The sequence below is a fragment of the Papaver somniferum genome, chromosome 1 (assembly GCF_003573695.1).
Source record: "Papaver somniferum cultivar HN1 chromosome 1, ASM357369v1, whole genome shotgun sequence".
In the NCBI taxonomy this organism is placed as follows: Eukaryota; Viridiplantae; Streptophyta; class Magnoliopsida; order Ranunculales; family Papaveraceae; genus Papaver; species Papaver somniferum.
This window is the reverse complement of record NC_039358.1, coordinates 241,445,673-241,459,907: the sequence shown is the minus strand read 5'-3', so window position 1 is coordinate 241,459,907 and position 14,235 is coordinate 241,445,673. Positions and strand designations below refer to the sequence as shown.

Below are 14,235 nucleotides of genomic sequence, written 5' to 3'. Positions count from 1 at the left end.
CAAGATCCCCATGAAGAAAAGCATTGTAAACATCCATTTGATGTAACTCCCAATCACGCGAAAACTGCGAATGCTAAAAATGTTCTAACAGAAACCATTTTAGGTACGAGAGCAAAAGTTTCATGATAATCCATTCCTTCAACTTATCTATTACCAAGCACAACCAAGCGATCTTTATATCGCTCGACACTACCATCAGAATTATATTTAATTTTGTAATCCCATTTACAACCAATAGTTTTCTTCCCTGGCAAAAAATCAGCAGTAGATAACGTGCCATTCCTATCAAGAGCAACAATTTCCTTAGACATAGCTACACATCAACATGGAAAGTGAACAACTTTTGCATAACTGGTAGGTTATTTAAGAGTAGTGATTGCCGCCAAAGAACGAGTATGATTAGCGGAAATTTTTTCACAAAACACATAATTAGTTATGGGATAGGGCGTACATGAGGACGTTGGCGAGTGAGGAGTGGAGGAGATGGGGTCTATTGTTGTGATAATATTACATACATAATCCCTAAACAGAGTATAAGGAACCCGAGACTGTTCAGTACGTTGAACATCCTTGTCAAAAGTATCATCTAGAGACTCATGTCTGTCGATATTAAGTAATAAACCATCTGACAACTTGTTGTCAGAAATCCTGGTATAAACGGCTTAACCTCCTTCTCACACGTTCTGTCTAAGATGATTTGACGAGACAAACTCTGAAGTGGAAATAAAACTTGAGTTACAAAACAGATTTCCCTGTGAATAAATAGGTGGAGATAAAACAAATCTACAGGTAATAAATATATTTTCTAACTGACAAAATACATAACCATATATACGATATACACAATAAACACATATCTCATAATAGTAGAGATGAAGGATCTCCATTAATAACATTGACCAACAAAGAGATTGTCTAGCATCTGGCTGCTGCAAATCTTCCGTTGGGTCTATAAAATACAACTCCACAACCTGGAGTCAAAGACTGTTTCCCTAATTAAGAAGCATGAGGAAACACTAAATTAGTATACTGACTCGAGAAAGGAGGAGTTAACAAAAATGCGAAAAGATTCTGGTTGAGACTCGGGAATAATTAGTAAGTCAAAAGACAAGTTTCTAAATCTAATTTAATCTTACATAACAATTATAGGCATTATTTTTTATTCTCCATATACTAACGTTACATCGAGCTTTCTAGAATTTCCATAGAATGAAAACAGGTAGCAACTTGAATCTTGTAAGTTAGACATTACACATTTACATAACCCTCCGACACAAATAACCAAATGTTGATAGGCTTGGAAGTTAAATGCAATTTTAGAAGTCACTATGATATAATATAATGGTCAAATCGTGATATCATCCACCTGAGTTCGAAACTCAATGATATCAAGTTGGGATATATATATATATATATATATATATATATCCTAGCAACCTGAGTTTGCAGACAGTAGCAGACCACTTTAAGATTTAAATTTTAATATTACTCCCAGGAGGAACTTTTGGGCTTTAACACAATTATCTAAAACATCAACTTTTGGGCTTTAATGCTATGGGTAAGGAGCAAGTATAACATTTAGAAGAGTGATCCGTTGACAGCCTCCTTTTTAACAAGTTTTGACAGTCCCATATCAGCCGTTGGATAACCAGATCCCACTAATGCATAGACGGTCAAAAGTCACAATATAGATTCGGGTTATCGGGAACTGCCATGATATCAGATGTCTTTTCTCTCTCCCAAACACATAAGAAGAAGATTCAAGATTTGGAATTCTAAATTGACATTCCTTATGTTTGAATAATGCGATCAATCATCCAGTTAAATAATGATGTAAAGTAATTAATTATTCATTCAAGATCTTACAAATTTTCACCAACCAAAAAGGGTATTTTCTTACTTTTTTTTTCTATGATTTAGTCTACTATTCATCAATCTAATACGTGTAGTTTGCCTTGTTTAATCAATCAACCCACTGAGTAAATCATTTGCAGGTTTCGTTTCTAGTTCTTATTAAACAGGAATGGGTAAAGTTTCTGCGATCCTTCGATTAATCAAAATGACTAATTAGGTTTGATTTAAGATATATCATGCGGAAAACATTCAAAACATGGATCTAACCTTGTTCCCAAGTAATGAAAAATATTTGATTTTCTACCGTGATTTTCACTTTAATTGAATCACAAGTAAAACCAATCTACATGTTAAACCTCTGTTTGTCACTAGGATGAATAACAAAAGAGGCTGTCAACGGATGCCTCCTCTAACATTTAACAGTCAAGTTGACAGTCAACTAATTTAACCAGGTGGGCAAATGTTCAGGGTACAAAGTGAACATTGCCTGAAAATACAGAGTTCAGCAGGAAGCTCCCATTAATGGCGATTTAAAGGAAACAAGGTGAATGTGAAGATAGCAGAATCAATACTCCATATTGATCTTTCAAATGAGGTAACAAAAAAAAAAAAAAACACTGAATTTTCTTTATTTGAATGTTCTTCTATGAATTTTCTTTCGAAAACTATGATTACTGTATCTCTCAGGAATTTGTTGATTGACGTTTGAATACTGCCTGATTTTCGAAAACTATAATTACATGTACAACTCCCAGTTAGTGCTTTGATTTTCTGCACGCAAAGTTACTGTGAATATGTCTCACTGAAGTTGAATGAAAAATGATATGGACCCAATTGATTCCTTCTTGGAGCTATATCTGAATTTTCAAATTCATTCCTCTCATATCACCACCATCGATCGTCAACACCAAAATTTAAGTACTACTCCTTTCGGTTGTTATATGTGATAATTCATCTCAACCAAACAGAACCAGAAGAGACACTTCTGTGCATAATTATTTCAGAATTCATTATGCTTTGGAATCTGGATAAACTGAATTCAGCTAATTTTAATAACAATACTCAGACTAATCTGTATATTGAAATCCTGCTGCTTTGGATTTGTCCACGGGTCCTTGTTTAGACTATGCTTTTTACCGGTTTATAATTAGACAATCAAGATTTTGTTGTTACGATTTATGCTGGTAAACATTGTTGATTTTCATTCTATCCTTACTTTCCCTCTGATACTAATTGAAAAATGTTCATATTCGTGCAGCAAGCTGGAATAACTTACTCATACTTGTTTGCTTTTGGGTTCTTCTGTTTCCGGAGAAGGAAAACATTTGATGGCAAATTATCTATCCCTCATACATGATACCTAGGAATATGGATTGCTTCATATGAATTGATACCTTTCGCAAATGAGTTTCAATTTGTTGGTGTGTTCCATGTATATGTCGAAGTACAGAATCCTTACAACTCAGATTCAGTATAATTGGTGCTGCAACAAACTATTTCCTTGAAGCTAATAAACTCGGGGAAGCTGGATTTTGCCTCTGTTTATAAGGTACTAAAAAAATATTAAATGCATGAAACTTGACTTTGAATTGAATTTCTTATAAGATATTGTTCTTGTAGAATTTAGATAGCTGAAAATCTTTCTTTTTTTTTGTCCAGGCAAGAAATAGCCGTGCAAAGGCTATCGAAAAATTTAGGATAGGGTGACCAAGGGAGTTCAAGAACAAAGTTACGTCAGTAGCTAAACTTCAACACAAAAATCTTGTGAAGCTTGTTGATTTCAGTCTAGCTGATGAAGAAAAAAAAAAACTACTCATTTATGAGTTTATGCCAAATACAAGCCCTGACAAATTCCTACTCGATTTGTCTCTTAGTCTCCTTCATGTATCTGTAGTAAGGAATCTGCACATGGCGAATGGTTATTGATGCTGTTTCAGGTATGTAGTGAAATCTACCAATATTTATTTAACAGTCAGACTGTTGGTTGTTACCTAGGTTGACCAGGTGGGCAAATGTTCAAAAATAAAGCAAAAATGGCTTTTTAAAAATAAATTAAAATAATATTTTTTCGCCTGCCACCACAGGTGGAGTTGTTATGCTTAAAACAAAAAGGAATATGTCTGCTTTAGTCACAGTTCACAGTTCCACTAATATGACTAGTTGGGCAGCCACAATCATAAAACTAGTGGAATATTGTTTAATGATTTCTCTAGTTGTCATGATAGACTTTCAGTGTAAAACCAGCCCATATTACCCTTCAAGATTGGTTGCCGGCATGGGATTTTTTTTATAAGGAAAACCAAAAATAGAAGAACACATGATTATCAGAAAAAAATTAAAACATGGGTTGTTGTTTTAATCTATTACTAGTATCCATCTTCTTCATCATACAGTACACAACTGCACAATCAATATATCGTTTTCACCTTTGTTTAGGAGCTAATTCCAGCAGTTCTACTGGCACTGGTAATACATTTCAAACTAATCTCAATCATCTAATTACTTCACTATCATCCTCTGCGAGCAACAATTCAATTACCATAAGAAATGGATACTATAATACCACTGCTGGACAAACTCCGGATACTGTTTACGGTTCATTCCAGTGTAGAGGTGATGTTTCATTAGATGATTGTAAAACTTGTGTTCAGATGGGTGCTCAGGATATGAACACAAATCAAAGATGTCCGAGTTATAAACAAGCAATCATTTGGTTTAATGAATGTATGTTTAGGTATTCGAATCAATACTACTTTAGTATTATGCAAGAGAAACCTACAGTTTACTTTTTGAGTCTGAATAATGTTTCTAATCCAGTTGAGTTTAACCAAATCTTAGGTGATTTATTGAGGAATTTAGTAACTGAAGCTTTGTCTAATAGTAGTTTTGCTACTGGAGATAAAAATCTTACAGATTCTACCAAAGTATATGGATTTGTACAGTGTAGTGCAGATATATCTTCAGGTGATTGTAGTCGATGTCTTCATCGAGCTATAGCTGAAGTACCAGATTGTTGTTCTGGGAAAAGAGCTGGAAAAGTAATTACACCCAGTTGTATTCTTAAATTTGATTTAGATCCTTTCTTTCAATCTACAACAGTTAGTTCACGGCCATCTCCTCGTGCATCACCGCCACCGTCCACCAATGCACAGAAACCAAACTGTAAGTAGTACTCCTTGTTATATGATCATAATCTTTGTTTAATCGGTTCATCCCAATAGAAAAAATGTGTAAGTTCTTGTGAATAATGACCACCTTATTCGTCACACAAAATGAATTTGGCTTCCTTTCCAATTCATTTTTTTCGATACTAAGATCGACAATTTTAATTTTCAATTTGAAGAGCTCCTACTCTATATTTGCCCATAAATTCTTGTTTGTCATAGCTTTTTTTTCTTTCCCATATGTAGCAATTTGGGGGTCTGTTAACACAACGAAAATTTCATTCTTAGGATATCTGTTTATGTTTATTCTCAATTTAGGGATGGTTGTTCTCATCAAATTATCACCTTGTGCTCAATTCATGATTGAGAACTGTTTATAATTGTGCAGCAAAAGGGAATAACTCATCCAAACTTGCTATCAGTATAGCTGTTCCATCGGCTATTTTGGTACTTGTCGCCATTGCCATCTTGTTTTTCTGTTTCTGGAGAAAGAAAAAAAAGGCAAAGAAGTTCGTTTGTGAGTAGCTATCCCCTCAAGCATGACATTTTTAAGGATATGTATATGCTCCTTCATAGTGTTACCTTTCCAAAATTTGATAGTAAACTAATTTGGTTTACTGCTGTTTTCCTCCTGAAGTTGTCAATGATGAGGTTCTAACTACAGAATCCCTGCAATTCAACTTCGGTACAGTAAGTACTGCAACAGATAATTTCTCTGAAGCTAATAAACTCGGAGAAGGTGGATTTGGCTCTGTTTATAAGGTACATTGTTTTTTCAAAAATATATTGTAAATTGAAATTAGAGTATAATTCCTAAAGCTGGTTGTTTTTGAAAATCTTCACATTGCTCAAAACTTTTCTTCTATGTCTTCATTTGATGTCCTCAGGGTACACTTGTAGACAAACAAGAAATAGCAGTGAAGAGGCTATCCAAAAATTCCGGACAAGGCGAACAGGAGTTCAAGAATGAAGTTACATTAGTAGCTAAACTTCAACACAGAAATCTTGTGAAGCTTGTTGGTTTTAGTCTAGCTGGTGAAGAAAAACTACTCATCTATGAATACATGCCAAATGGAAGCCTTGACCAAATTCTATTCGGTTTGTACCCTGTTCTGCTTCTGTTTATTCTTATTCTATCAGTCATAGTCTGATACATAGATTAATGTTTGTGCTTTTTGGTTGGAGGAATGAGTAGATTCAGATAAATGTACACAGCTGGATTGGGAAAGACGATACAGGATAATTGGTGGTATAGCAAGAGGACTTGTTTATCTTCATGAGGAGTCCCGGCTTAAAATCATCCATCGGGATCTCAAAGCTAGCAATATACTGTTAGATAAGGACATGAATCCTAAAATTGCTGATTTTGGCATGGCTAGGCTTTTTGTGCTTGAGCAAACTCAAGATAGTACCAAAAGAATAGTTGGAACGCAGTAAGTATAAACTTTGAATCATTGAACATGTAATATTTCAAAACTCTATCAAGACAAATTGTGATGTTCCTAATTTGTTTGGGTGTTGGGATTTGCAGTGGCTACATGGCTCCAGAGTATGTAATGTATGGTGAATACTCTGTGAAATCGGATGTTTTCAGTTTTGGTGTTTTAGTTTTAGAGATACTTTGTGGACAGAGGAACAGCAGTTTTCATAAATCAGATGTTGCTCGGGACCTTTTAAGCTATGTGAGTATCAATCATTTTTTTTTTTTTTTTTGCATCCATTCTTCTCTACTTCTGTTTACGCCATGGATAGTAAAACGGAGGAGAAATTGGTGCAGGCATGGAGACATTGGAATAATGGATCTGACATAGAAATATTAGATCCAACTTTGAAGGATGCATGTTCTAGAAGCGAAGTGATGATGTGCATCCATGTTGCACTATTATGTGTTCAAGAAAATGATGCAGATAGACCCACAATGCCTACAGTTGTCCAAATGCTTAACAACTCATCAGTCAGTGCCAGTCATGATTTACCTTCATCACCTGCATTTTTTGCTGATGGCACGAGACAAATAACACGCCATCCAGACTTGAATCTAGTCCGCAATGCAGAGCAAGGAAGCTTGAGGAACGAGTCAATCAGTGAAGTATCGACATTGAGCGTGAATGAAATTTCAGTAACTGAACTATACGCTCGATGACAATACAATTATACATATTCAGAGTGCTTATCTTTATCTTTTTTAAGTTGATTGGCATTCTTTCTTTCTTTCTTTGATGGCAATACATGAATTTTAAGCAATGTTCATTCATCAATTCAAAATCGCACAGTAATAATACATAGAAACATCTAGGGCTTTGTTTTATGTCTTAGAAACCCATGGGCCTAACTACCCTCGAAAACCGGCTTGCAAGGGTAGGATTGCGTAATTGTAGCACACGGATTGCAGCCCGCCAACTGTGGCCTACGGATTGCTGCCCATGCCGAAACACTGAAACAACACGGAGTCCACACACCACCCGAGTCTGGCTCTGATACCATCTTAGAAACCCTTGGGCCTAACTACCCTCGAAAACCGGCTTGCAAGTGTAGGGTTGCGTAAGGCTTATAAGCTTTACATTATGGAGAATCTGGGCGATGTGGGACTATTTCTAACATTATGGACTTCACAAAATTGTGATTTACCAAAATATCCTTTAAAGCAATCTCCACTTGGGTTTTATCCTGGGCCTTTGGACTGTACACCCCTAACATGGCCAACCACTTTGGAGTGATAAATCTGTTAAGGTGAAATGCCGCCAATATAGCTAGAGAAATGGAGGATTAAAAGAGCAGGAGGTGCAACTGTTCTATCAAAGATAAATGGAGAGATTTTCCCCTTAAATGTGCAGGGGATGAATGCACTACAATGTCTCCTTGTCATCCAAAGAGGTTGACTCGCATGACAAGTAGAATTTTTGAAATCTGAATATCGAGGTTTTTCCACTCTCTCTGTAGAGAAGCTAGATCGCAGGTTTCGGTACTCTTTCTCACTAACGGGAAACAAATTGTGCAGTTTAGATTTAGTTTGATTCAGGAATTGTTTTTTTTTTTTTATGCTAATTCAAATTATGAATTTTCTTTAGTTGGGACCCCATTGATTACAGTCTCTCTCAGAAATTCATTGATTGACGTTTCTTTATCGTTAGAACTTAGAATCCTCCGAGTTAGTGCTTGATTTCCAAGACCTACTCATATATCAGCCATAGTTATCGAGTAGAAGTACACACGGGCTAACTACTGTCGGAGTACTCTGCATTTAGAATCGTTTTTCTCCTCCGCAAACTGGGACAGCAACCTTCATCTTATAGACTAGCAATCAAAGTTGCATTCATGAGTTGATCATTGCTAGAGAACATATCCAGACTGCGTCTCTTTATCTTTTCTAAGTTGATTGGCATTCTTTCTTTCTTTCAAGGCAATACATGAATTTTAAGCAATGTTTATTCAACTCACACTGATAATACTTAGAAAACGACATACAATTTTCAGTGAATTAGACTTGTTTTCAGTCTATATTGAATTTGTAACCTATTTTTAAGCTGCAAATCGGCTCAAGTCTGGAGAAATTATGAGCTTTACATTTTGTTAGAATTTGAATGAAAAACTTACGGAGGCACTATAATATCTGTTATATGTCCGTTCTGTTTATAGACATATTTTTCCCTTAAATTATCATACAGTATAATGTAACATTAAATAGGACTAGTTAAAGATTAGTGATGACATTTTATAAGATTTCCTTAACATTTTGACAAAGTGAGTTAGGACCGTTAATTTATGAACGACGAAGTAAATAATTTAAGAATATTACTCCCTCCGTTACTTTTTAATAAGCCAGTTTATATAAATAAATATTTCAAAAAATAAGCCAGTTTCCTAATTGGGAAACTCAAATGTTACTTTAATTTTCTGGGACCACTTTTTTTTAACTTCTTTTGATGACAAGTGTTATATGGACCATTTCACTTATTTCTTTGGCTGACAAGTGTCATGGGGACCATTTCACTTCACTTCTTTTATTGACAAGTGTCTAAATGACCACTTTCAATAATTAGTTCTCTTAATTTCCTTAATTTTCTCGAAGAAAAAACCGGCCTATTAAAAAGTAACGGACGGAGTAATTATCTTGAACAAAGTAATTATGAGTGGATTTGGTGAGTCTCCCCTGCCTCCTCTTCCGCCACTTATCCTTCCCATGTTCGGCAGCATTTCCACTGAATCTTTGATTAGATTCCTTTGGAACCAATTCAATTGCTAACCTGATCTCAACTTAAACATATATTCAAAAAGTATATCCTTGAAAAATAAATAAAAAAGAATCAGTATACAGATACAACTTACCTCCAAAGGTATTCATACAACAGAGGATTAACGAAATGACAGAATCTCAAAGCCTCCACTTGCGGGGCGGAATTTTTGGTGAGCCAGAAAACAAGTACACGAATACTAAACCCATGAGAGGAAAAATCATTGTGCTGGGAATCTATTAAGTGGTGGTTTATGTGATCTCCAAGGTATGTGGAATGGTTCAATTCAAATCCGAAATTACAATCATAACATTCCATTTTGTGATAAGATCTCTGAGGTTTTTTGTTCGTTAAACATCGGCCGCCTCATTGTTGTCTCTCCACTCACTCATTTCACTCTCTATCTGAAAAAAGAACGAGTTTTTGGGAACATGATTTTTTTTAGGGACCATGATTTTATTAGGCCACCTTTCCTATAGTGATAAGGGGTGTCCGAAAACGTTGAAATGACTAACCTACCCTTAACCTAATTTAATTTAAAACCAACCTAATAACCACCTATATATATAACCACCACCTCCTCCCACCACCACCGCCCACCACCGCCGATTACCACTACCACCACCTCCGGTTATCACCACCACCAACCACCGATTACCACCACCACCGCCCACCACCGCCGATTACCACCACCACCACCTCGATTATCACCCCCACCAACCACCAATTACCACCACCACCACCTCCTCCCACCACCACCACCACCGCCTATTTAAGAAATGTAACAACATCAATGCAATCACAATTAAGTTCTGTTACATGATAATTTTATCGAGTATAAAAGACGCCAGCCGCAGCCTGATTCTGCCATGGGACCACTCCGGAGGTATTTTCCAACAAACCCTTCACTTTAATTTTGATTTTGATTGCTTCAATCGAATAGAAATCATCAAAATAGGGTTTTCGTAGGAGTTACAAAGCCATGTTCGGTTAGGTCGATTTTCCAAAAAACCTTAGTTTACTAACCGAACTTCTTGAAAATGAAGAACACGAAGAACAGTTCGGTTCTATTGGATTTAAAACTAAGCCACCGAACACTCTGTTCGGTTGTTTCGCAAAAAAATTTAAAACTACAAAGTAATCGAACTCCACCCTTAGAATCGAAAAAAAAAACAAATCCAGTCTAACAGAACTGTGTTGTTGTGGCCACTATCTTGAGTTCCAAAATAACCGAATTTAGCCAATAGAGTTCGGTTTTTTCGCAAAAATTTTTAAAACTACAAAGTAACCGAACTTAGTCAATAGAGTTCGGTTGTTTGGAAAAAAATACTTTTAACCGAACTCCTTGTATTAGAAGAACAGAAGTCCATAAGTTCGGTTCCTTCGCGAAATAAGGATATCACCGAACTTTAGTTTACGAAAATAATGAGAAGTCCACAAGTTCGGTTCGTTCGCAAAAATGTTAAGTTTTCTTTGTAACCGAACTCTACCTTTGAAACTTTGTAACCGAACTCTACCTACGCCAAGAAATAAATTTCGTAGTAACCGAACGTTTGCCTAATTGCATATATGCATATATAAGCCCAGTTCGGTTGATTAGCAAAATATGTTGAAGTTTGCGAACTAACCGACTTCTAACACTAGGTTGCTTTTAACCTGCAGTTCGATTGGGAACTTGGTTGCGTTGAAGTTTGCGACCTAACCGAACACAAAAGATGTACCCAAATAAATTGTTAAGTTCAAAGTTCGGTTACCTACCATTTTATCCTAGGTAACCGAACATTACACTGTACGACCAAAACCTCCATTAACGAGCGAGTTCGGTAACCTGTGTGTTTGGAAAACGTAACCGAACTACACTTTCAGGTGTGTTCGGTTACATGTTCTTGACATATGGTAACCGAACTGACCCAAATATACATAAAATTTTTCATTTTTTTTGAAAGTTTGGAGCAATTCAACCAACATTATCTAAGTTTGAAGCACGCCTGGGTACCCAAATACCCTTCCTCCGGTTGTGGTGGGTAAAATCCATCGTTTTTCATGCTTTCCTTCTTCAACTTCTCTAACTTTAGTCTCTCAATAATTCTACTTCTTTAAGAAAAAAATCTGATTTTTTAATCTCACTAATTATCTTTAACTTAATCATCTCACTAATCATTACACTAATTATTATTAACACTAACTAATCATCACCCAAAATTAATCAGGAGGGTAATTTAGGTATTAATATAAATATCCAGATAAGGGATGATCTAGATTTACTTCTAATGTCTTTACCCAAAATAAAATCATGGTCCCCCAAAAAAACCATGGTCCCCATAAAATCGTTCAAAAATAGGGGTGAGCGTAAAAACCGGAACCGCGAATTTAACACGTATCCGTCCGCAAAATTGCGGATTTCACTCAAACCGCAAGACGTATGGGCCGGAAACGGGTGGGATTCTCAAATCCGCATGCGGTGCGGATGCGGTTGCGGTTGTCATTTGAAAACCGCGGATTACCGCAACCGTAGAAAAAAGCAAAGTTTTCTTACCTGAGTATGAACCTAGGCCCAAAGAGAAAGAAGTGAAGTTCTTTGATCACTTAGTTAACTAAATGAATTTAGGCCCAAAGAGAAAGAAGTAAAGTCCTTAAATCACTAACTGAATTTAGGCCCAACAAATAGAATCAAACTAAGTTAACTAACTGAATACAATCAAAACTAAGTTAAGACACTAACTGAATTTAGGCCCAACAAGTACAATCAAAACTAGGTCAAATCCGCGGTTAATCCGCAACCGGCCCGTACAATCCGCGGATCCGCAAAGGTTAAATCCGCGGGTGATTGGGCCGGTCACGGTTCAATTTTGCAAATCCGCAACTTTGACGGTTCAGTTACGGGTGACCCCTAATCCGCAACCGTCCGTCCGTCACACACCCCTATTCAAAAATAAGTGGAGATCTAGGCTTCGTTTTATAGCCATCACAAAATTGTGATTTGACCTTCACTTGGGTTTTAGCGTGGGCCTTTGGAGTGTACACGGCCGACCACTTTTGAATAAAGGAGGCGCCACATTTAAAAAAGCTTAAAGATGTTTGCATTCAACTCGCCTATTTTGCTGTGGTGTATCCACACATGAAGTCTGAAATTCTAAACCCTGTTCAAGAAAAAGAAGAATTAATGGAAGAAATTTCTTACCATTATTACTGCATACCTTCTTTACCTTTCAATCAAATTGTACTTATCCATAGTACAAAAATTCTAAAATTTTTGCACCACCTCAGGTTAGTGTGCCGTCAAATAAACTCATACACAACGAGAATAATTATCGACAATTATTCTAAAATAATATGCACCACAAGAAGATGAAGTATGATAAGCACCCCCACACGTCACAATTAACTAAATCGAAGAAGTCATCATCTTTATTCTCACTAACCAAAAAAGTAATCCTAGTTTGTTCAGCTTTAAAGGAAATATCACAAGGTTTATTAAGAGATTTCTGACAATCAACTATACTCATGCCCAGAAGTAAAGAAACAACCTTATTAGACGCATGACCTAAACGTTTATGTCATAAACGATAATCTTCTCCTGCAGATACTCGATTTGTAGTAATTATCGTTCCTCAAATTGTGGCTTATCCATAGTACACAAATTCTAAAATTTTTGCACCACCTCAGTTTAGTGTGCCATCAAATAAACTCATAAACAACGAGAGTAATTATCGACAATTGTAAGAAAATAATGTGCACCACAAGAAGATGAAGTATGATAAGCACTCCACACGTCACAATTAACTAAATCGAAGAAGTCATCAGCTTTATTCTCACTAACCGAAAAAGTAATCCTAGTTTGGTCAGCTTTAAAGGAAATATCACACGGTTTATTAAGAGATTTATGACAATCAACTTTATTCATACCCAGAAGTAAAGAAACAACCTTATTAGACGCATGACCTAAACGTTTATGTCATAAACGATAATCTTCTCCTGCAGATACTCGATTTGTAGTAATTATGCGTTCCTCAAACTGTGACTTATCCATAGTACAAAAATTCTAAAAATTTTGCACCACCTCAGTTTAGTGTGCCATCAAATAAACTCATACACAACGAGAATAATTATCGACAATTGTAAGAAAATAATGTTCACTACAAGAAGATGAAGTATGATAAGCACCCCACACGTTACAATTAACTAAATCGAAGAAGTCATCAGCTTTATTCTCACTAACCGAAAAAGTAATCCTAGTTTGTTCAGCTTTAAAGGAAATATCACACGGTTTATTAAGAGATTTCTGACAATCAACTATATTCATACTCAAAAGTAAAGAAACAACCTTATTAGACGCATGACCTAAACGTTTATGTCATAAACGATAATCTTCTCCTGCAGATACTCGATTTGTAGTAATTATGCGTTCCTCACCCACACGAAACACCGTCCTCGTAGCGCGGTCCTATATCACACATAATTTATCAGTCAAAGTGACAATACATCTCAAATCTTTAATTAAACATGCTAAAGAAATCAAGTTGCAGTGGAGATCAGGAACGAATAAAACACGAAATACTTTTATATTGTTTCTAAACACCAGAGTGCCTTCACATGGAGCATGAAAGTATGTGTCGTTCAGAAACTTTATGGAAGAAAAACCTATTTTATGATAGTGTTAAATAAAAACTCTTTACTTCATGTCATATGTCGTGATGCCCTTTTATCCAGTATCTATTTACCAGAAAGCTTCTCCTTCGAATCGTTATTCGAAGTTTTAAGTCTTTGCACAATGGTTTCCTACTGGGTACCAGTAAAAGTATTAGCAAGACCTAGTCGATCTTGTGACGATAGAGATCCTCCACCAGAGTTAATGGTACTAATCGCTACATTAGCTACAACACTCACGGTGCTAATCTTAAACACTGTTTTCTGATTTGAATTTAAATACATTAAATCTTTTCTGACTCAAATGCCATGAAACGACAAGTAGAGAAGATGAAGAT

The 14,235-nt window shown here is 36.0% G+C and overlaps 1 protein-coding gene across 3 annotated transcripts; it reads left to right on the top strand.

Moving 5' to 3' along the window:
• Nucleotides 1–1,728: 1,728 nt before the first annotated feature.
• On the top strand, nt 1,729–7,276 carry LOC113321612 (cysteine-rich receptor-like protein kinase 10). 3 transcript variants are annotated; one of them, XM_026569524.1, is made up of 11 exons: nt 1,729–1,888; nt 2,323–2,449; nt 3,113–3,403; nt 3,514–3,791; nt 4,954–5,016; nt 5,407–5,535; nt 5,656–5,780; nt 5,906–6,116; nt 6,214–6,451; nt 6,550–6,700; nt 6,796–7,276. In XM_026569524.1, exons 4-11 carry the CDS (start codon nt 3,770–3,772, stop codon nt 7,159–7,161), a joined length of 1,305 nt encoding a protein of 434 aa, XP_026425309.1. In that variant the 5' UTR covers nt 1,729–1,888; nt 2,323–2,449; nt 3,113–3,403; nt 3,514–3,769; the 3' UTR covers nt 7,162–7,276. The 3 variants fall into 3 exon arrangements, with proteins under 3 accessions (XP_026425309.1, XP_026425303.1, XP_026425299.1); XM_026569518.1 differs by having other exon boundaries at nt 2,307–2,449; XM_026569514.1 differs by lacking the exons at nt 1,729–1,888; nt 2,323–2,449; nt 3,113–3,403; nt 3,514–3,791 and having other exon boundaries at nt 3,813–5,016.
• The last annotated feature ends 6,959 nt before the right edge of the window (nt 7,277–14,235 follow it).